Source organism: Schistocerca nitens, chromosome 2 (genome assembly GCF_023898315.1).
Source record: "Schistocerca nitens isolate TAMUIC-IGC-003100 chromosome 2, iqSchNite1.1, whole genome shotgun sequence".
Taxonomy (NCBI): domain Eukaryota; kingdom Metazoa; phylum Arthropoda; class Insecta; order Orthoptera; family Acrididae; genus Schistocerca; species Schistocerca nitens.
In genome coordinates, this window is record NC_064615.1 from 206,266,614 (window position 1) to 206,291,735 (window position 25,122).

General features: G+C 41.2%; 1 protein-coding gene across 1 annotated transcript in view; it reads left to right on the plus strand.

Moving 5' to 3' along the window:
• The first annotated feature begins 4,257 nt into the window (after window positions 1–4,257).
• LOC126234326 (sialin-like) overlaps window positions 4,258–25,122 on the plus strand; it is a 174,338-nt gene continuing 153,473 nt past the window's right edge. Inside the window, exon 1 of the mRNA XM_049943011.1 lies at window positions 4,258–4,283. Coding sequence (XP_049798968.1) covers window positions 4,262–4,283 — 22 coding nt within the window. The 5' untranslated portion in view covers window positions 4,258–4,261. The remainder of the gene's footprint in view (window positions 4,284–25,122) is intronic.

Consider the following 25,122-nt stretch of genomic DNA (forward strand, 5'->3'; position numbering starts at 1 on the left):
TACAGATGTCCATTTGCCTTCAACTCAGCTGGCTGCTGTGGTAATCGTTATCACAGTATCTGTAACCCCAGAGAACTTCACATGCATTCACTATTCGCCAGTATTTCAGCACCTCACTTCTTTATATACTGGTTCTTCCGGACGAATCTCTTAAACTTCAGGCTACTCTTCATCATACGAAATTGTGATCTGTGTTTGCATCTGCTCCTGGGTACGTCTTACAATCGAATATCTGATTTCGGATTCTCTATCTGACCATTGCAACCAAGCTGGGATCTTCCAGTATCTCAAGGTCTTTTGCAAGTATACCTCCTCCCCTTTGATTATTGAATAGTATATTCGCTATTATTAGCTAAAATTTATTCTTTCTCCCCTCTCATTCCTGCTGCCAACAATCATGCCGGGAAATCTTTGTTCTATTCCTTCCCCTACTTCCGCGTTCCAATGCTCCATGATTATTAAATTATCATCTGCTTTTCCTTAGTGAATTATCAGTTCGGTATCGTGATATACTTCCTCCATCTCTTCACCTACTGCTTGTGACATCGGCGTGTATAACTGAACTATTGTTAGCACTGGTCTACTGCCGATTCTGATTAGAACAAACTTATCACTAAACTGTTCGTAATAGCTCACCCTCTGCTCTGCCTTCCTCTTCATAACAATGCCTGCTTTTTCTGATATTAACCTATATCTGTCTGACCAGAAATCCTCATCTGCTGTCCAGCTCACTTCATTGACCCCCACTGTAATCTAGACTGAGCCTTCCCATTTCTCTTTTCAGATTTTGTAGCTTACCCACCACGTAAAAACTTCTGACATTCCGTGCTCCGACTCGTAATATGTTACTCTTTCGTTGGTTATTCATTCTTTTTCTCATAGTTACCTTCACTTGGCAGTCCCATCCCGGAGATCCGGAATCTTTTCCCAATGAAGAGATCATCATGACACTTTTCCAGTTGCTGGTCACATGTCCTGTGGATACACGTAGAGTGTTTTTAACGCAGTTCTTTCCATTGCCTTCTGCATGGTCATGCCGTTGATCATGCACGTCCGCCTCGCGCCAAGGGTAAGATGTTGCTCTAGAATTCTGTCCGCTCCTCCACTCTACTTGACAAGGCCGTTGCCAGAGCGAGAGTGTCTCCAACACTGGGTGTCTTCGGGCGCCACTGGTGATGATTTTTATTCAAATTTTGAGCAGCGGCTAGGTTCGAACCCCAGACCCAGGACGCTTTGATTCCTATTCAAGTTCTGCCCGTCTCTGTTAATTTTTGTCTTTTTTCCGATGGGGCTTCAATGATAACGAAATCACTTTCAATGGCTTGTACTTTCGTGGCGTTGGTTATGTAGTCAACTAACTCAATTTTTTTTCCTTCTTCTTCTCCAACAACACAGTAGACGTACCAGTTCGTAGAACCGAAAAATAATCCCCTTCTTGTAGGTTAAAATAAAAAAAAAAACAAGTTTTCATCAAGTCGAAACGAACGATAATTTTTTATATAGTTATGAAGCAGCACTGCTTTAGACTGCTTCAACTGAAAAAAAAAAATTATAACTGAAATATCGTTCTGGATGTAAAAGAAAATTTAAATATCTCTTCAACATCTGCTGATATTTAGGATTCTTCTTTAAAGAAAAATGCTCTCCATTGCATACTATATGTGACCTTCTACGTTGGGACTTATCTTGATGACTGCATATATCACATCTGCACACTACAGGCACACCCATGCTCTACGTTAAATCGACATAAAATTTCGGGTTTGCTTGTAACTAGGAGATTTATGACACTGCTTACAACAGTCTGTTACCTAACAACGAGTCGTTCCTGCATAGTCTTTGGAAAGAGCAACGCTCACGATAGGCCAGGATTCAGATTCGAATCGCGACCTAGCAGACGTTTGGAGTCTATTAGTATACTCAAAAACAGTGATATATTAACTGTGGAGTGAAACATTCATCCTGAATCACTTGTATTTTATAATGAAAAAGTATCGGCGTTTTAAAATTGGATCATTCTGTATATGAATTCATTTGCACTTTTGGGAATATCCAAATGCTGTTGGTATTTTTAAGGGGGACACGATTGTTGGCGTTATGTTACATGTGGTTTATAAGGCAGAAATATAAGCCGATCTGTTATACAGACGAGTTCATATTATTAGACTAAATGATTATATTTTATGCTGTAAAAATAGGAGAGAAAAGTGTAATAATTGACTTGTTTTAATGGTTTAATTGATGCCACGAAATTTCCCTTCCAAGCAATTCACAGGTCACTGAATTTTTCACAGTTGGTAACATTTGTTATTTTCCCTCAAAATCGTGTTGTTGTTAGTTGTCTGTTTGCATGCTTTGAAACTGTGTTTACAGTAATGTTTTATGTTTCTGTGGTGTACTTCAGCTTGTCATTTATTCTATCAACTTCTTGCTACATTAACAAGACATTAAATAGCTTGTGAACTTGCATAATTTTAGATATAGGAATAAACCGTGGAATTCCCAAAGAAAGTTAGATTATGGGGAAGACAAAAGATGTTTCACCTGGGAAAGTTTCAGTTGTGGTAGCACTTCTTGCTGAAAATCGTTATACACAGCAAGAAATTGCTGACAAAATGAGAATATCACAGAAAACTGTCAGCAGAATCTAACTTTCAGTGCAGAAAGATGGTGAATACAAGCCAAACAGGAAAGGAAAATGTGGACATAAAACAAAAATCAGTCCTAGAACAATGAGAAGACTAACAAACATGGAAACAATGAACTGTAAACTTACTTCTACAGACATGAGCCTTCAGCTGAAAGGTTTGGGTTTTGAAGTATCACCCGTGACAGTGACAAGGAGGCTGTTTGGATGTGGTTTAAAGGAATACCGACCAAGGGAAAAACAGAAAATCACACTTGCCATGAAAACCAAAAGATTGCAGTGGCCTAAACAACTTCAGGAGGGGATAAGTGAGGACTGACCTAAGGTATGTGCAATGATATGGAAAATTAAGTGGGTCTGATACCTAAAGTTAGGAGTTTTGGCTTGAAATTTTGATGTTTTATTGATACTGAAGAACTGCACATTTGAATTTTGGGACTGTTGAGGTGTCCTTTGCTATTATTCCTAACTTTTCTAACTTTGAATTTTGTACATATGCTTCAGGTATGCTTCAGAGATGAATCTATATTCACTGTGATGGAAGAAAGCAGCCAGTATGTTCGTCGCAGACCTGGAGAACAGTTCAAAGTTGAGTGTGTGCAGTAATGTGTGAAGCATCCAACTTCCATTATGGTCTGGAATGTGAAGTCTGTGAAAGGTCCTGGCAGATTACACATTGTTGAGGGGACAGTGAGGGAAGAACAGTATAAACAAATCCTTGAAAAGGAATTCTTCCCCCAAATAAATGAGTGGTTTCTTAATAAAGATGACATTTTTATGCCTGATGGGGCAACTTGCCACAAAGCCAAAAGTGTTTCCAGGTACTTAGAAGAAAAGTAACTGAAAGTGTTGCCCTGGCCAGGGAATAGCCCAGATATGAACCCAATTGGAAATGTAGGGACTATTGTGAAACAGAGGATAATGAAATTTACAATAACCACCAAACAAGACCTAAGGGAGAAACTAGAGGAAATCTGGTACCATGACAATGATATTGAAATTAAATCTGAAAAGTTAATAAAAACTAGGATAAAAACGTTGATTAAGAACAAAGGCATACATACAAAGTATAGTGTGTACAAATATAATCTTTATTTGTATGTAAATGTGTAACAAATGTTAAGTTTCGGAAAAAATGTCATTAGTCTAATAATTTGATCACGTCTGTAAAATATTCTTTGAGTCATTTCACGTCCTTGAGGATACACGTGGAAAATGAAATATGAATGAATAGGAGAGTCCATAAACGAATGAGTTATGTAGGCTTTACAAATGTCTGAAGAAACGAGCACCTCAGTTATTATTGCTGCCTGTGTTGCTTAAAAATGCAGCGTCATATCATCACTTATGGTCCGTGAGCTACGTCACGAGACGAGGATTTGCGAAGCACCTACGCAACAAAAGACGGCTTTGCCGCTCTTGAAATCCGTACGACGCGGGAAAAAGAGTGGCGAGCAGACGGCGGGATTTTGTCTCCCTGTCACCTCGCAGAGCACCCTCACACAATGGAGGATGTTCGATAAGAAACGCTAGCAAACAAGAAATGATTTACTGTGCCCTCTGCCTCTTAAAGCAGTCGCCATGCGCCCGTTCCTCACTCCATAGCCGGCCAGCATGGCGCTGACAAGGGGCAGAGGTAAGGCTGCAGCAGCTCCGGCGTGGCAAACTCATGAAACACGCAGAAAACTGGTACATTATATGCGTAATTTTTGTGAAGTAAAATTTTGTTCGTACATGGTACTCGATGACCCACTAAGTGCACCCCCAACACTGACTGACATTTCACCCTGTGAGCTGCCGAGACGTATCAGAACAACTGGAACCACTTTAAAGAATATAATTAATACGCCGCCATACACCAGCGATTCAGTGTTGACCTTAAGCAATCGATTTATTACTTTTATTGGTACTAACTGTATGCAGACATCATTTATTTTCGTCAGCAGTAACGGTGGAGCAACTGTCAGTTTTAAAATGTTCTATTTGTTCCTGTTATACGTTGATTTTGTGGGCTAGAAGAAGTAATGAAGTCATCCACATGCTAGTAAAGGCTCCCCTGAACCGAGTCAGTGGAACTTTACAATTTTCGTATTTTCAACTCTAGCTAAAACATAATTGCAGGGTTAGATACATGTTTAAAGAGATGATTAATTTGATAGGTCGGTATCAGCTTTGGGATAAATAGATCTCCGGCAATCAATTAAAATAAAAACCTACGCCATAGTTGGCGGAGAAAGAAGTGAAACCCGTTGCGACGGCATGAATCCCTTACGACGGTAACCCATCCGCAAAAATCGGCAGGAAAACACCGGAAACATAACTGTGTATTTTAATATTACAAAGAAAAACACTTCCTAATGTTGTGCAGAACTATATTTATTTGGTCATGTACGGCTTTCGTTTCCTCAGGCCATCTTCAGGTGACAAATGAATGTCGCAAAAACAGATAAACATAATGTACGACTTACTCAGATATTATTTGTACAGAAGATACAAAGATGACAAAATGTTCACGTAGGAAAACATTAAAATAATTACATTAACTAAAAAACGGGGGTGTAAACAAAGTTTTGATGTGGAGATACACATAACAAATGATAAGTAAACTGAATTTACAGTTTGAGTCTAGTATTTGGAAGTTTAAGAAGAAAATAATCTCCAACAAGGTCATCGCTACCAAAGCTGAAAAGTTAGTTTAGTTCTTTTGAACAAAAGTGATTACGTTACAAAAGTGAACCACTTCCTTGGAAGTTCAAACTTCCATCATCTACAAAGTCGTTACAAATACTAGATTCAAACTTTAAATTAATTTTATTTCTCTTCATTTGTTATATGTATCTTCACATAAAAACATTGTTTGTCTCTCCTTTTTAGTTAATGTAGTCAATGTTATATTTTCCTATTTGTTATTTTTGTATTTTCTATACAAATAATATCTGTGTGAGTAGCATATCGTGTTTATCTGTGTTTGCGACGATGAGAAGCCGAAAGTCGATTCGTGACGAAATAAATACAATTCTGCATAACATTAGGAAGAGTTTTCCTTTTAAATATTAATTCCATGTTCTGTCTGCATGACTGAAAATTTAGTTAACTGTGAATTTCGTCCGCCGCCCAACATGAAAGCCTTGTTAGGGTCTGTGAAGGACAACTTATGACTCCGAAAACCAGGAGTTTATCGTATTCCTTACCAGTGCGGGAAAATGTACGTGGGTCAGACCATGTGGACGATATAGGAAAGATGCGCGGGGCGCAAACGCCACACAGATTAGCAACAAGCAACCAACTCAGCTACCGCGGAGCACTGCCTCTCCAACGGACACGGCTTGGAGTATAGCGACACCAAACAGGCAAACACATGCGTTGGGAGAGTGGATATACGGAATGCCCACGACAAACTGACCTTTTCTACTGGCGCTGCCAGTAGCGGAAAAGGTTGGTTGGTTGGTTGGTTTGGGGAAGGAGACCAGACAGCGAGGTCAGCGGTCTCATCGGATTAGGGAAGGACGGGGAAGGAAGTCGGCCGTGCCCTTTGAAAGGAACCATCCCGGCATTTGCCTGGAGCGATTTAGGGAAATCACGGAAAACCTAAATCAGGATGGCCGGACGCGGGATTGAACCGTCGTCCTCCCGAATGCGAGTCCAGCGGAAAAGGATCGATGCTAGTCGGTCTTGTCTTCGAGCACTGCCAATGTCACCTGGCTGTCTAATCTCAGCTTTCGAGTAACCACAAAACACGGTCAGTGGTACAACCATTGCGGGAAGAAGTCTCCGCTGCCTTACCCTCACCTCTCACCTCCCCTCGACAGTCATAATATGCGGCCAAGGTGCATACGGTCGGCTCATCTTGAGCCAGTAGAAGACAAATCAGCCACCAGGGCTGCCTAAAGATGGCAAAAAACCTTCTTAACGAAATATAGTACCATTCTGGACGACGCCACTCCGCGCAACACCCGAGAAATTTCAAAATAAAAGCAAAATTATTAGCAAGACTCCAAAAATTAGCTATATTACGAACAGAGACTAAAATCTGTCTCCTCGGAGTTTTTCGCCGCGGCATGTCCGAATAAATTCTCGGTTCTCCGGAGATAGCCATCGAAAGCTCCCGAATTTTATTGGAATTGACGCGCCTTGAAAACCGAGAAGATTTTATTCCTAAAATCTGTCAAGCTACATCTGTAATCTGTAAATCAAACTACGGTATGTAGCGGAGCATATTTCTCGTATATCAGTTACTTCTTACCATCCCTGTTACATCGTGAATGCTGCGTGCGAAGAACAGCTCTCCTTAAAACTCCGTATGAGCTCCAATTTTTCTGACTTTCTTGTCGTGATCATTTCACGAAGGAAATGTGGGAAGATGCAATATCTTGTCCCACTCTTCTACGAGTGTACGGTCTCTGAATTACAGCATGACGCGCAGCAGCTCTATTCTACCGTTTGCAACGAGAGATTGTCGAACAAACCTGCAACGCTCTCGCGTCCACTAAACGACCCCTTCACAAAACCTGCCGCTGTTCATTAATAAGAAAGGACCACATCGATCATAAGGGAAATTAGTCCCGTCTCTTCATAACTCATTTCCTCATAACTTCAGCAGAATTTAAATTATGGCTGATTTTCATCAGGACAATGTTCTTCATCTCCTTCCTCGCCTTATCCCGTTTCTTCATTGCGTCAGCTTGTTGTTTTGAGTTTGACACTGTTAGCGATAAGCGGTGACGCCACACCCTTCCACACACGACCCCCGTCACCTTTCCTACACATCAGTACTCGGGCCGTGCGGGGAATATGAATCACATTCGGACATTAACGGTTTGGTGGTGTTCACCATCTTTTCCTACCCTGTACTAATCGTTTTAACTCCGCGTACACCTATATTGCGCGAGCCACCTTACGATACATGACGGAGGGAACACTGTATACCAATAACACTTTCCACTTTTCCTGTTCATGTCACGAATGGTTCACGGAATGAACGATTGCCGGTAAGCCTCAGTGTGGGCTCGAATCAATAATATATTGTCCTTCAATATTTACAACAGTCTACCAATGCTGCGGTAACTTTTAGATTCCGTGACTGCAGAAATCACGTGGTTTTGAGGCGAAGACCTCGTCGAGCCATGTTCGGAGCCCATTTTCATCCGGAAAGGAAGTACCTTGTAGATTGACCGACAGAGAGCGGAAAAAGTGAAAATCTGAGGGCGCAACATCAGATGAATTACGTGGGTGCGGAATGACTTCCCAACACAAACACCTGTAAAGTGTTTTTCGCGGTCTAGCAAAATGCGAGTGGGCGTTATCATGGAGAAGTGTCACTTCACGCAGTCTTCCTACTCTTTGTTTCTGAACTGCCTCTGCAAGTCGTCTCAGTTATTCACAATAAATGTCAGCAATGATGGTCATACCTAGGGGAAGCAATTCGTAGTACACCACACTGTCGCTGTTCCACCAGATACATATCATCTTTTGTGGGCTCAACCATTCATTTCTCTTCCCTATGTTAGCACTAAGAAATTAAGATTAAGGAGAAGTCATTTCAAACTCAATCTCTAAAGAGAGCTAAGAGAAATTTGGAAAATGAATTGATGTTCAGGAAGAAGAAATTAAAAAGCTGTTTACCGCTACATAGCAAGTTTGTCAGGGATACGAAAGACTAGAAACTCGGTTGAATCGAATGGATAGCGCTTTGAAAAAAGGTTACATAATGATATCGGTAAAGCTGAAGTAAGGGTAATGGTGAACAGTCGACCCAATCCAGATAACAGTGAGGGAATTAGATTAGGAAATGAGACGGTGAAAGTAGTGGATGATTTTTACTATTTGTGCAGGAGAATAGCTGACAACGGGGGAGACAAAGAGAATATAAGATACTGAATGACAATGGCAAAAAAGACCCTTATGAGAATAAGATGTATCCATTAAAATTTAAGTGCTTTGAATCCTTTTCCCCAAAGTATGTATCTGGAGTGTAGCGTTTTATGGAATATTTGTGTTTATTATCCAATAAACACAAAAATGTAACGACGGATTATTCGCGTAACTAATGAAGAGGTCATAATCGAATCGGAAAAAAAGAAATTTATGCCACAAAGGAATAGGTCTATAGGATACGTCCTGGGCTTAGAAATCGAAGGGACGGAGAGAGAGGAAGAGGGAGAGGTAGAGGGAGAGAGACAGGCAGACAGACAGACAGAGTGAGATGCCAAGACTTGAAAATACAAGCAGATTCAAGTGGATGCAGACACACACAAACACACACACACAAAGTGAGAGAGGCAGGGCGTTGGTGGGTGGAAAGAGAGAAATTTACAGGCACAGAGACACGCATAAACAGATCACAAATACGCTAGAGTACTTTGTAGAATCCTGTTGACTGGTTTTTCCGTTGCTCCTTGGTCGAACAACTTCATAATTATAAATGAAATGTAAAAAATGGTGGATATTGTACAACATTAATTTATTTCGTTATTCGGTTTTCAGTATACAGTGCTATCGCCAAACTTTAAATGAATGTTGCCGTCAAAGATCACAACAATACTGGTGAACACCATTACGAAAAATATTACTCATGAAGTGGAACATTACGCTTTGAAATAGCCATGTAACTTCCTGAAAACCATCTGGAAATGAGCCTGAAAAATGTTTTAAAAACTAAAAAAAGGATAATTATTTAAAAAAATGACTGGTTGCAATTTTCTGTATTTATATCATCAAAGAATTACACTCAACCGATAGTGGATGTACATGTGTAAATAAAACAGCTTCCTATGTGTGCCATTTGTTCATTTCCTCGGTACGCATTTCGATGATTCAAACCATCGTCTTCAGGTGGAGTATTATGTAATTATATTACTTGTGTCAGTGCAGAATACGGAGGCGTTTTCGCAGCAGCAGACCAAGTGCAAAACAGGCTATTTTTCGTTTTTTTGAAGGGCGATAGAGTCGAAAAGGTGTTGCTTACTGTACTGGAAATTGTAGCATGTGCCGCTCACTGTACAATGTTCACATTGCAGGTTATTTACACAGTGTAAAGGCAAGACAATATAATTGAAGAAAGGCTGGAAGGGGTATTACCTCTCCCAGCCATTCTTCGATACTCTGGTCTTAATTTTACACACACACACACATTACTATTATTTTCAATGTTTCTCCGTTTTGTTTCCTTTATATTTCTTCATTGTTCAATATTTTTAATTGTCCTAACATTACAATGTCAAACATGACATTTACTCTGTGTCTGCCCCTCTCCATGCGTTCGCAATTTTGTTCACAAGTACAGGGTGTACATAAAGTCCGGGAACACTTTCAATTATTTATTGCACAAGAACCAAACACTGTACAGATATCATACATATGTCATTTTGAAGAGAAACTGAAAATTTTTTTTCCATGTATACCGCCACAGCGTAGTTTGGTAATTTGCCGATAGTCAGCGCTAGTCGCGAACATGGCGAGTTCAGGTGCGGAGCGAGCTTTCTGTGTGTTGGAGTTCGACAAAAACAAGTGTGCTTCAGCTGTTCAACAGATGTTTGGAACCAAGTACGGTAAGAAGCCAAGAACAAGGAAGGCCATTTACCACTGGCACAACAAATTCGTTACGACGGGTTGCTTGTGCCCGGCAAAGAGAAGTGGCGTGCCTGTGTGAGTAAAGTGAATGTGTAGCGCGTACGAGACATTCATAAGAAGTCGAAAGAAATCGGTGCGTCGTGCATCCCGTGAACTCGAAATGGCTCTAGTGACAGTGTGGAAAGTCCTGCGACAGAAGCTATGAACCCATTCAAATTGGAGCTAGTGCAGAAGCTCAATGACAACGACAAAGTCAGGCGTTTTGAGTTTTGTTCGCAATTGTAACAATTGAATGAGGAGGGGATGTCATTGTTGAGCGCTTAATTTTTAGCGACAAAGCCACTTTTCACACTAATGGGAAAGTGAACAGGTGTAATTGTCGAATAGAGGGTACAAAGCATCCACACGAATGTATTGAATTTGAGCGCGATTCCCCAAAGGTAAATGTTTTTTATGCCTTGTCTCATCGAAAACTGTACTGGCCATTCTTCTTCGCCGAGAGCACTGTCACTGGATATTCCTCCTTGGACATGAAGCAATGGCTGATGCCTCAAATGCAATCGGACCTTTCGTTCATATTTCAGCAGGATGGGGCACCACTCCATTTTCATCATGAAGTTCGTGGGTACGTAAACACGGAACTGCTGCACCGATGGATCGGCAGTGCTACAGAAGGGGATAGCTGTTTCATTAAATGGCCTCCCCGATCACCAGATCTCACTCCGTGTGACTTTTTTTTCTGTGGGGACACATTAAAGATCTGGTGTATGTACCGCCTCGTCCACGTGATGTAGCAGAGCTCCGGGAGAGAATACGGAAAGCGACTTCCAGAGTCGGCGGTGCAATGCTGGGACGTGTATGGCAAGAATTCGATTACCGTATTGACGTCTTCCGGGTCACTCATGGTTCGCATATCAATTGTTTGTAAAAAAGAAAAAAAGAAAAAAAAACTTCCAAAGTTTCTCCCCAAAATGCAATATGTATGACATCTGTACAATGTTTAGTTCTTGTGCAATAAGTAACTGAAAGTGTTCCCAGACTTTATGTACACCCTGTATTGTATCCTCTTTGATGACGAGAGTCAGTTTGACTGTGGTAGGAAGTCAGAGCGGATAAACCGAGTGATTAACTTGTAGAATGAGCTGTTAACATTCATGATCATAATATTCCAATTCTAAAAGCCAGTATCTGCCAGTTTTATGCTGCAGAGACATATCCATGTATAACGCACACAGCCTGTTTCAGCAGGTTTCCTTATGCAATTAGCAGCTCCTTTCGCTCCTTGGCAATATCGTTGCTTATCATGCACAGTTCTATAAACACATCTGCTGCTTACAGGCCATCAGTTACAATTAGTGCTTCTGCACCATCGACTTAAATACAATATACAAATGTATGATTTTATTCATTTGAGATGCAGACTACATTAGCATCGGCTGAGATAGCAATAATTACAAAATGTATTCGTAACATTCTCTGAAGGATGCGCAAATCAATTTTTACAGGCACATTTAAGATACTGAACAAACATTAAAATTACATTGATTTTTAATAAAAACTATACGCCACGTTCGGAGGCAGGAAGTTACATAGACATGTTAGTCTAGAAATTCAAAATGAATACTTAACAAATCTTAGTGTGTTCAGTGCAATTTCAATACAAGCTTGCAAAGGGGTCTATCAACGTTCACTTCATACGACTATAGCTGAAGACCTTAACTAAGGTTAACACAATAACAGCCATAACCTATAGGCAGTAGAAACATAATGTTTCACAAATAGTCAATGTACAATTCACACACGGCTTACACTAACAACAAATTGCACTGTACAACTGACGTCCAATGCATATGTTAGCTGCAGTAAAATGTAATGTAAGCTGCACTGGTCAACAGCTTGGTTTTTTATTTCTTTTCTTCTTGTTCAACATAGCTCCGCTGACAATAAAATAGACAAAATACCCAATGGTAGCTTTAAACCAAAATGTGATCTTTCGTAGAGAACTGTAATTAACCTGGCGTGGCGCCACCTGTAAGCTCCGTTCTAAGCCAATACTTGCACAAGGAAATACAAACAACAGGGAACCGTACCCCGGACCAACCTGACAGTCAAAACAAATGATAACATGCAAACGCGTGGTCAGAGTTCCCTAAACACAAAGCAAATTATACGACACAAAACATCGCTGACTAGAGCCCATTCCCAATGTGTTGTAACCTTCTTCCACGGTAGTGTCAGCACAGGCACAAGTTCTATAAGGGAACAGCCAAATTCAGTCTTACAACTAGCAAGCACGTAAGTAATGAGCAGAATAAAACATACTACTTCCATTACTAAGCTGTGAGTGAATTGCGTACTTGTTCCCTCCTGGTAATTTACTTACTATCGCGTAGAAGGACGTAGGTCTCGCTAACAACAGGTTGGTGTAGCAGATCCATAGGGCACCGCGCTATACATAAGTTGCAGAATAGATGGTGATAAACGCACCGACATAACTAAAATTAGCAGTAACATCAGAATATGTAGATCCTCTTCCGTTGCAGTAGAATTGTACTACCGGCACTTTCACATTCGAGCCACTTGCCTCACTCTCCGTGAGGAGAACGTTCCTGTCTGGATGTGAACACAGACCACGTGCTCTGCCAACCTCCTTGGCTTCGTCGCAGAGAGACAATCGGCTCAGAACCAAGGATCGACCTTTCGGGACTCACTCAAATTACGTCAGTTGCGGCCTAAATAAGAAAATAACAACTTTTGTCTCTTTCAATCGCAGCTGGTATAAAGAATATGTCGCCTAACGGTACATCAGTTAAAGCCTGTTGATGGCCTTGTAAGCTGAAAACCGGTTAACAAAATAAATCAGTACTGAACAACGTCCACAGTTTAACAGTTTTCGTTTATAACGTAGAATCCTACTCAAACATTCTTTGAAACTTCAGTGCGGTGCAGTCTTCTATGTAGCTTTCCTGTTTGTCGGTGCAAAGTCTTGCAGGGGAGGGTCTTAGATACGGCCAACCGATTCGGCTCATGATTGGTAAGTCACCTGCGTACAATCTAAAATGAAAAACTCTAAGATATTTTGGCTCGACCCCCCAGCCCCCAAAAACCCCGCTCCCGTTTTTAAGAAAACTGCTCCTAAAGTCCATGTGGCGCAGTCCACCCAGAATAGACGGGATCGATAGATAAAGTATAACTGAACTTTTTTCATCAATATACACTGAAGTGCCAAAGAAACTAGTATAGGCATGCGTATTCAAATACAGAGATATGTAACTAGACAATACTGCACTGCGTCGGCAAAGCCTATATAAGACAACAAGATTCTGGCGCAATTGTTAGTTCGGTTACTGCTGCTACAATGGCAGTTTATCAAGATTCGTTTGAACGTTATAGTCGCTGCACGAGCGATCGGACAAGCATCTCCGAGGTAGTGAAGAAGCAGGGATTTACCGTACAACTATTTCACAAGTGTACCGTGAATATCAGGAATCCGGTAAAACATCAAAATCTCCGACATCGCTGCGGTCGGAAAAAGATCCTGCAAGAAGGGGACAAACGACGACTGAAGAGAATCGTTCAGAGTGACAGAAGTACAATCCTTCAGCAAGCTGCTCCAGGTTTCAGTGCTAGGCTATCAACAAGTGTCAGCGTGCGAACCATTTGTGGCGTCGATCCACAACCCCCGCCCCCTTCCAGCCACACTCCGCCGCACACATGTGTTCCCAAGGCGCTCGACACTTGCGAATTTGTGTTCCTGCGCGACGAAACTGTAAAAGTCCCGTTACAGCCCCCTTACACAGGCCCGTACAGAGTTGTCAAATGAACCAGTAACACAATGGACATCGTACTTAAGGGCTCAGTAACTACTGTCTCCCTCAGCAGGGTTAAACCTGCTCGCGTCGAGTTTTCCCCTACCTCACCCACCGTTGAAGAGACCACGCTCTCTGGCTACCCTCGGCCTTCTTCATCTGCTCATGATTTGAGTAAGCTCACGCCTACACCGGCCCCGTCAACGAGCCCACACTCATTCCGGGGTTTTCCGCCTCCCGGCTCCCATAGCTCTGGCCCCAGCTCCCAGGGCTCTAATATAACAGTTCCCTCTTCGTGCGACAGCACACCGCGCCACTCCTCTAACCAGTGCAGCCCGCAGTTTCCTGCCACGCCCACTCAGACCTCACCGTCTGGCACTCACCCCTATACTCGCAGCAAACCACACTCACTGTGCTTCGGTTTCCCCACCCCACTTGCTCAGCATACCTCTCCGTTAGCAGGCGCCACTTACGAGTTCTCTACGCACGTTCATCCTAATGACATTTGTGGTTTATCTGTCGTCGTTAGTGGTGATACCGCATTAGTGCTGCTTGCGTGTGACGATTCGTGTGACTCGTTAGATGGTGTGTCATAACGTGTAGTGAAGCGTTTCAAAATCTCTCGAAGTGCTACTTGTGGCAACCTACGTGCTTACGTTAGGCCAAGTGGAAAGATGATCATAGGACAGAGTGACACCCTTCCACACCAGCGCTCCCGCACCGGCCGATGACTACGACCCCCGACGTCGCTTCAAGACTTCAGCATCAGCATTCCAGGATTTGCTCCATGCTCTCCTCCCACACGGCCCGTGCCGTTAAGACGCGGAGGAACTCACTGTAACCCACTTAAACTCTCGCCAACCCCCCCCCCCCCGACCTTCGGGTACGTAATCCATACTGCAGGGGGAGGGCGGGGGGGTGGGGGGGGGCTATGTGGCGTCGATCCACGGATCGATAGGTCAGAACATCATATGTGTATTATGTCTTCGAGTTGATCTTTGTTTTGTGTACTTCCTGGACCTCAATTCCCGCCTAGTCTTCGACCTGTACGTTTGTCGTGTAATAAAAGTATTGATGATTAGAAGACAGAACCGTGGTCATTACCTTACCACCTTGATATCTCCTTCACATTAAACGAAACATCATCGATAAGGCTTTCGGAGCCGAAGGCACGACACAAAGCTTTACCCCTTGCCTGGGACCGTCGACACCGACATTGGACTGTTGATGACTGGAAACAGATTGCCTTGTCAGACGAGACTCGTTTCAAATTGTATCGAGCGGATGAACGTGTACGGGTATGGAGACAATCTCATGGATCCGTGGACCCTGCATGTTAGCAGGGCACTGTTCAAGCTGGTGGAGGCTCTGAGATGGTGTGTGGCGTGTGCAGTTGGAGTGATATGGGACCGTTGACACGTCTAGATACGATTCTGACAGGTGACATGTACGTAAGTATCCTGTCTGATCACCTGCATCGATTCATGTCCATTGTGTATTCAGACAGACTTTTGCGATTCCAGTAGAACAACACGACAAGCCACAGGTCCAGAATTGCTACAGAATGATTCCAGGAACAGTCTTCTGAGTTTAAACACTTCCGCTGGTCACCAAACTCCCCAGACGTGAACGCTATTGATCATATCTGGGATGTCTTGCAACGTGCTGTTTAGAAGAGGTCTCCACTCCTTCGTACTCTTACGGATTTCTGGACAACCCTGCAGGACTCATGGAGTCAGTTCCCTCCAGCAGTACTTCAGACATTAGTCGAGTCCACGCCACGTCGTGTTGCGACACTTCTGCGTGCTCGCGGGGCCCAACACGATATTAGGCAGATATACCAGTTTCTTTGGCTCTTCAGTGTACATGAGGTCTGCAAACGCACATTTTCTTATAAACTGATTGCAGGTTCGAATCCTGTCTCGGGCATGGATGTGTGTGGTGTCCTTAGGTTAGTTAGGTTTAAGTAGTTCTAAGTTCTAGGGGACTGATGACCACAGATGTTAAGTCCCATAGTGCTCAGAGCCATTTGAACCATTTTTATGAACTGAGGAAAGAAACCTTATCGGAAGTCGGCCGTTGTGGCCAAGCGGTTCTAGGCGCTTCATTCTGGAACCGCGCGACCGCTACGGTCGCAGGTTCGAATCCTGCCTCGGGCATGGATGTGTGTGATGTCCTTAGGTTAGTTAGGTTTAAGAAGTTCTAAGTTCTAGGGGACTGATGACCTCAGATGTTAAGTCTCATAGTGCTCTGAGCCCTTTGATCCCTTTAAACCTTATCGGCTTCCGCTTATGTACGCATCAAGTATGCGCAGTTAAACAAAAGCGCAGGTGGCTTAATGACCAAGGCATCTGACCCATAGCCGGCCGCGGTGGTCTAGCGGTTCTGGCGCTGCAGTCCGGAACCGCGGGACTGCTACGGTCGCAGGTTCGAATCCTGCCTCGGGCATGGGTGTGTGTGATGTCCTTAGGTTAGTTAGGTTTAAGTAGTTCTAAGTTCTAGGGGACTTATGACCTAAGATGTTGAGTCCCATAGTGCTCAGAGCCATTTGAACCAATTTTGAACCATCTGACCCATAAGCATAAAATCTGTGTTCGATCCCCAGTTGCATTCAGCAGGTTTTTTCCTTTTCATTTGTACTTTTCGCCGCATCGAAACTGATAGGAATGGTAGTGTTAATAAGGTAAGCACATCAGTAAGGAATAAAAAGTAAATTAATGGAATAGTTAAGAATTAAAATTTTAGGTCTCGTTGCCTAAAAACAATTCAGAGTAAAATAACAGCGAAGACGAATATTCGGAGCACGTTATTCCATAAGGAAGCAGTGCTAATCTTCGTCGCTGTTGGTAGTGTACGCAAAATAAAGCATTCGTACACTGCGAAGTATTTCACCATAGCTTCCAGAAAATTGGTGCTTAGAGTTTCACCGTTCTTATAAATGATTAATTTGGTCCTCGGGGTATAAAAAGGTCAATCGTTCAACCGACTCTCTAAGAAACGTTTACTTCTCCTGCTTCAAATCAAGGAAATGAAGAATTCAACTTACAAATATATTTTGAGAACATTTTATAACTATACGTTGGTGATAACAATTTTTATCTGATACTTGATTCCTGAAATGGAGAATCTAGCATGTCTATGCAGTATAATGAAAAACAATCTGAAATGCTTGTAAGGATAAGGATGTAGCAGGCTAGGTTGTGCTGAGCAATGATTGTTAATAAAAAATTCGATACGTTGCGCCGTTTCGGAGTTAATTAACTTTTAAGTTAGCCATTGAGGCCGTTGCGCACACAAATTGAGTTGCCCGCCCCCCCCCCCCCCCCCCCCCCAGAGACGGTGCCGCCAAACGTGATTTTCGTTTGGTTTCCTCAAAGCGAACAAGTGAGCGCTACAAAAACTGGAACATGAGATGGTAGTAAGGAAAGGCTGAGCAGTCTCGTACACTGTCATCTACACCATGACAGCAACTGACGCTAATTGTATCTTGCGCTTGAATTTGCGCGTCCAACTGCCTGATTGGCTAACTTCAATGCTAATTAATTCTGAAACGGCGCAAAATATCGAATTGTTTTGTTAACAATTATTTCTCAGCATAACCTACTCTGCAACATCCTGTTCAAGCTGTTTCTGACCACCCTGTAGGGTCAACCGACTAGTACGGAAGAAGTGCTACCTCCAGACTCCACACCTGTGTACCAGCCATGTGATTTTTATTTTTATCCCCAGTTTAATAACCATTTCAAGGCTTCAAAGCTCCAGTCTGCTCCCGGAAACCCACCGGAATTGTACAGCCGAGCGGACGTATTAACGATTCACAGTATAATTCATGATTAAGTTTTAGTACCGATTTTTCAGACAATATTATCGATAAGTGAAATGCATTAATTCCCGAAAAAGAAACATTCGTGAATGTAAGGCATACAGGATCTTTGGAAGGAACGATGTAGTTGCGCGATGATTGCATTCGTTAGATGTTCTTGGTGCCACGAATATATTTGTTTCGAATGTTTACAGGACAAGTAACATCCATCTAGTTGTTCGAAGGAAATTGAAGAGTGGGTGAAAAAGTCATTGTAAAGCGACCAGGATTAAATTTTTAAATCTTTACTACTCCAAGTCGTTTGATAAATTTATTTGTCCACCTCGTTATTATTCCCTTTACTTATGTTATTAACCCTACTACGCCTACCAATTTCGAAACGCAAAGAAAACACAAATACAAAAAACCTGGCGAACCCAACTGGAAACCAAAACAAGTTCTCCGCTCCGCATCTAGATGCTTTGGTTGAACAGCCCCTTACCTTTTGGGTACATACGTGGAAGTCGAAGAAATTTCTTTCCTCGATATCTGGTAGTAATATACTTTTGCGGATCTCATATATATCTTTATGAAAAATTCTCAGGTTTCAATTACATATCGATTCCGTCAATTCTGAGTCGACTGCGCATCAACAACTGTAAGGTTTTTTTTTCGAAAACGTTGGGTTGTAGAGCCAAAATAGATTATACACAGGGAACCTGCCAAATATTAGCTGAATCGGTTGGCCGAGGCGGATGTGGCAAACACGCCTTGATTGTGAGGCGTATTAGTCTCGAAAAAGAAATCTGAATTCACAAATAAAGACGCAGAACATCCGTCGTGGATCATGTTGTCGTATCTGAAACAGACTTGTGTAGCCTTCCGCATTGAGTGACAACATTCCTGCCACTCCGTTGGTTAGAGGTCCTACCAGAAAGATCTGTACAATATTTCACTCACCCGTGGAATGGCTCCGGAATCTGACATTTACTGTGTTTGTTTAGCTTTTTTATACTACAGACAGCTTCGCTCCTTTTATATCACCATAGAGATTGCAGCGGTTTAAGCCAGTAAACCCCGTTGCTTCAGAGGCTTTAGATAAGAGGACGGGGATGGACAGACTGTGATAGCTGTGAATAGCAACCATTCTCTCCTACAATTACTGCTCTGTTAGGTCACAAAGTTATTTAACAGAACCGGAGGACTCAGCAAGTGACTTAACATCTTCGACCAAACAGTCAGCCCAATTGCGACACTAGATTATACAAGGAATTAACGCAGGTCAGATTCCTGCTTCTCTGACGAAATATACGACGCTGGAGATAATCGCATTATTTTTACCTTTCAGTCCCTTGACATTTAGATGCAGACTTACTTTCTGTCTCCTGTTAGAGAGAGAGAGAGAGAGAGAGAGAAACGTAGCAAATAATTCAAGATTGAGTGTTTCATCTTGTACAAAGTACAGGTATTTGCCGAGCTGAATTTAACTCTATTTATTTAGTATTTGGTTTTTAGATCATCCGACTGTTTTAGTAGTCTTTGATTACACGTATTTTTAAATATTTTATTTCATTTCCAAATCTGGCCAATTATGATTATCATCATATCGATATATATCGATAAAATGGTATAAAAACCACAAAACTTTTAGCCAAGAATGTTAGTATACCAGCACGTTGTTTGCCTTTCAGTTTCATCAGATTTCATGTTCTCTGACGCTATTAGTCTTCCCTAAACTTTAATTCAATTTTTAGCATGTTATTAATACAGGCTGCTCTCAAGATGATCGTATCCAATCGATAATAGTAATTAAATAAGTCCATCTTTAAACCTTAGTTTCTTTCACGGGCTTTAGTTGTCTTACAGATGAACTTATTTAGCTTACATAGCTTGTACAATTAACGTGTGATGTAATTGCTAACTTGCAAAGCCAGAACTCTGCGTTCAGCCACCTGTACTGTGTTCTTCGTAGAATAAACCTGATGCAAACATTCGCTATGTATTCTCCCGCGTTTGCTGGAATCTGATTCGATTTCATTTCACGTGGAGCGGACGCCAAGCTGTTTCGAGTACAGTGAAGCACGACGATAGGGATACGTTTTACGCTGTGCATTACGCGCACATCGACTGAGCGTTAACCCAGCGAAGCACCTCTAGCGGCGCACTGAACTTGGACAGCTTTGGCCAGCCAGCTGGTCCAACTTACCTGCAGTGATGTGAGCAGCTGCAGCTAAGACGTGAAAAGAGACGAGCAGAGAGACAATATAGCTTCGAATGTCATTTAATTTTTAAACAGCATGAAATAATATTCAGTAAAATTCCAGCAATACCTTCTCAGGGAACCAGACGGAGAGCGGAACACGCTTTCGTTCTTAGCTAAAATAATATCGTAATTAAAAACAAGATAAATGAAAAGTCCTAACTTAAATACAGTTTAATTTATTTGCGCGAGGTATGTGTAACTCAAAAGCTACTTCAGGGATTTCAACGTATAGTTAAATAAATATTGAAGCCACTGAATGTATTATATATAGTCAGTCGTCTGCTAATTCTGAACTCCTTCCACATCCGAATCCGAGAAAAACATTTCTGTACTGGAACTGCCACCTGCCATGTTGATAACGATTCGATCAACAACAGAATCCACCAATCTATCCATGCGCCACATTTTCTCCTCTTCTTTTATGACGTGCAGTTCTGCATCCCGCCAGTGCTAGGCAGTGACGTATGGTAAAACTTCGTGCGTGCGTCAGTTCCTGTACGTCTGGCAGCTTAAGGGGGGTAGGACGTCAAACGGGACGACTTGGAGCAGGAGAGGCACCACAGGACATTTTAATTTCCACTGTCTATACTTTTAAAAATAAATTCATAAAACTTTGTCAGCATGACCAGGAAGGATTCAGAATACACACTCATAGCAGTGGAAGTTCTAAAACATAACCAAGTAATTTTTTTTTACGTGTGAAATTTCATCATTTTTTTCACTTACTAATGGCAGCATTTGTTGCTATAGGTACACATTTCTTCATAGGTTAGAGAGATTCTTCGATGAATTTTGCACAGCATACAAACCATACTTAAAGGTGAAGGAAACTCTAGAATTTTCCAAATCTGTTAAAAACTGTGGTAAAAATCGAGGTAATTAACTATAAAATTTGTGTTTTTTCTAAACATCAAGTTTAAAATATAACAGTTCATTCGTTTTTTCATAAATTAAATAAATTTTAGAGTTTCATGCACCTGTGAGTATCGTATGTATGTTGTGCAAAATTCATCGAAGAACCTCTCTATCTTATGAAGAAAAGTGTACCTATGCAACAAATGCAGCCATTAGTAAGTGAAAAAATGATGAAATGTCGCACGTAAAAAAAATTTATTTTGTTATATTTTCGAACTTCCACTGCAATGAGTGTGAATACTGAATCCTTCTTGGTGATAGACACTAGAAATTAAAAAGTTCTGAGATGCCTCTCTTGCTGCAAGTCGGCCCGTTTGACGTCCTGCCCCCCTTAAATGTCTTGTTATTTCTTGCGACAAATTCCTTAACTTTGCGGCAGGTCAGTTCTGTTGGGTTCATACTGCAGTAGTAAGGTGGCAACGTTTTGTATGGTGTGCTAAATGCTGCGAAAATTATTGTTTTCCATGTATCTACGACGCTTATGATACTGGCTTGTGCGAGACCACGTCAGTGGTATAAAGCAATGGATACAGTCCAAATAAAGTGTATCTAATTTTTCATTTCTGTCCTAAAAATTTAATTTCTTATGTTCTTAATTTAAACAATATTGGATAACCAAAAATTTATATTTGCAATGGAATTTTGCCATTGGAATTTTGCGTTCAATATGTAATTGGAAATAAGAATGTGTGCTTTTTCGTAAAAAATGATGATTTGATATGTGTTAATTAGCACATATTTGATTAATTTTATATTTAAAAGATGTGGGTATTACTAACTGGACGAAAAAAAAATAAGATATCCAAATCGAGAGTTGAACCAGCGAAGCACAGGGTATCCAGAAAAACGCCAAAAACTGCGTAAATAAAGTCCTCGGAAAACTTCAGCGCTGATTTTTTTCCGTTAAATTTTGAAAAACTTTGAGAACAATCTGTTTCTCGTCAGTTTTTACGGTGTTCCACGTGCGCGTTTAACTACAGAGCAGGAACCAGCGTCAGCCATTTTCTCACTACAGCGCGACAATCCTTGCACAACAGTTCAGAGATTGCGACTGTAGATGATTTTTGAAATGAAAACTACATCACTACAGTATGATTTAGAGAAACGCTGATCGCTGTTAATACATCATAATATCTTACAGTTTCATTTGCCGTAATATAGTAACAAGATAGCTAATACAAAAATAGGTCCCACTTCCAAGAGCGAATCAACACCAGTTTGTGTGCTACAGCTGCTGACCAGTCATCGTATTTGTGTTTGCTTGTATCAGGTGTATTTTATGATGAAGAAAGTATAACTGGAAACGCTTAGTTTATTCGCATCAATAGTATCTTTCCTTCGTCAAGTGCAAGAGTTGTAACTAATGTAGTAATAGTTTTAAGAAATAACTGCAACCAGTCACCTTTAGTAATGTTTCAATTCTTATTTACCATTACAGCTTTCGAATCGCCTAGCGTCTCATCATCAGCTGATACACAGTTTTAATGAATGGTTGTAGAATTGTTGGGGTTATGTAACTATGGCAAGATTGCAGAAAACTAAATAAATAAGCACTGACTGTGGAGAAACATCAGGAGTTATTTACATCATAAGATCTATTACAAGGGATTATTTACCGTTATTAGCGTCCATGGGCTTAATACTACTCTGGAAAAAACAATTCTTTTTTTTTTCAGTTATGTTAAATGAGAAAATAGGAATGCATTTAAGCTACTATGAGCAGTGTAGTGATCGCATTATCGTAGCCTACCACAGAAGTACAAGTTTATATACCAACTAGCTCCGCAGATGATGATGAAATTGAAGAAAAGTATAATGAGACAAAAGGAATTATTAAGAAAGTTAAAGTAGATGGAATATTTGAATGTGAAGAGGGGCTGGGATTCGATAGTAAGAAAAGGAAGAGAAGAAAAAAAGAGTACGTGAATATACACTTGGAGAAGGGAATGAAACAGGAAACCACCTAGTAGAGTTTTGCACAGAGCATAATTTAATCATCGCTGACACTTGGTTTCAGAATCATAAAAGAAGTACGCGGAATAGGCCTGGAGACACCGGAAGCTTTCAAATTGATTATATAGTGGTCAGACTGAGATTTCGGAACCAGATTTTAAATTGAAAGACATTTCCGAGGACAGATACGGAATCGGATCACAATTTGTTGGTTCTGAACTGTAGATTAAACCTGAAGGATCTGAAAAAACGTAGGAATTGAAGAGATGGGGCCTGGATAAGTTGAAAGAATCAGAGCTTGCTGAGAGTTTTAGAGGGAGCATTAGACAACAGTTGACTAGAACTGGGGGAAAGAATACAGCAGAACACAAATGGATACCTTTAAGAGATGAAATAGTGAAGGCAGCAGAGGATAAAATAGGTAAAAAGGCAAGGCCTAGCAGAAATCCTTGGAAAACACAAGAAATATTGACTTTAATTGATGAAAGGAGAAAATATAAAAATGCAGCAAATGGAGCAGGCGAAAGGGAATGTCAGCATTTCAAAAACAAGACTCACAGAAATGCAAAATGGCCACGCAGGAATGGCTGGAGGACATTTGTAAGGATTTAGAAGCATATTTCATAGGGGATACGTAAATACCGGAAAATTAAAGAGACCTTTGGAGAAAGGAGAAGCAGCTGTAAGCAAACCAAGAACTCAGAACCTGAAGACAATATTACAAGAAAGAGAAGTGAACATAGATGAAGATGAGATGGGGAACATGACACTACGAAACGAATTTGAGAGAGCTCTGAAAGACCTAAGTCGAAATAAGGCCCCAGGAGTAGATGATATTCCATCAGAACTACTGATAGCCTTGAGATAACCAGCCACGACAAAACTCTTGCATCTGGTGTGCATGATGTTCGAGACAGGCGAAATACCCTCAGACTTCAAGAAGAATGTAATAACTTCAGTCCGAAAGAAAGCAGTTGCTGACAGCTGTGAAAATTACCGAACTATCAATTTAAGAGATCATGGTAGCAAAATACTAACGCGAATTCTTTGCAGAAGAATGGAAAAACTGTTAGGAGCCGATCTTGGGGAAGACCACTATGGATTCCGGAGAAATTTAGGAACACGCGAGGCAATACTGACTCTACGACTTACCTTAGAACAGTGGTTCCCAACAGGTGGTCCGCGGACTCCTAGGGGTCCGCGAGCTATGCCAGAGGGGTCCGCAAGATGCTATTAGAATAAAAAATATATTAAATATATTTCGTATGGTAACAGATTTTTTGTTTTGCTGCTCAATATTTTTTCAATAATGAATATGTCAATGTTTTTTTCTAAGTACCAAAAATAGAAAACGTATAAAAAGACTCTTAATTTGGCTTTTTAGGTACTTGATACTGTGATATGACAAGGTACCAATCATGCTCGATGAGGGGGGTCCTCGAGAAAATTTTGTTGGGAACCCCTGCCTTAGAAGACAGGTTAAGGAAAGGTAAACCTACATTTATAGCATTGTAGGCTTAGAGGAAGCTTTTAACGATGTTGATCCGAAGATTCTCTTTGCAATTCTGAAGGCAGAAAGGATAAAATACAAGGAGCAAGAGGCTATTTACAACTTGTACGGAAACCAGACGGCGGTTACAAAAGTCCAGGGGCATTAAAGGGAAGCAGTGATTGAGAAGGGAGTGAGACAGGGTCGTAGCCTATCGCCGATATTATTCTATTCAGTCTGTTCATTGAGCAAGGAATAAAGAAAACCAAAGGAAAATTTGGAGTGGGAATTAAATTTTGGACAAAAGAAATAAAAACTTTGAGGTTTCCAGATGATACTGGAATTCTGTCACAGGCAGCAAAGCAGTTTGAAGAACAGTGAACGAAACAGATACTGTCTTGAAAGGAGGATATAAGACGAACATCAACAAAGGCAGAACAAGAATAATGGAATGCAGTCGAATTTAATGAGGTGATGTTGAGGGAATTAGATTAGGAAACAGGACACTTAAAGTAGTAGATGAGTTTTTCTAATTGGGCATCAAAATAACTGATGATTGCCGAAGTAGAGAGTATTAAAAATGCAGACTGGCAGTGGCAAGAAACGTATTTCTGAGGAAGAGAATTTTATTAACATCGAATGTAGATTTAAGTGCTAGAAAGTCTTTTCTGAAAG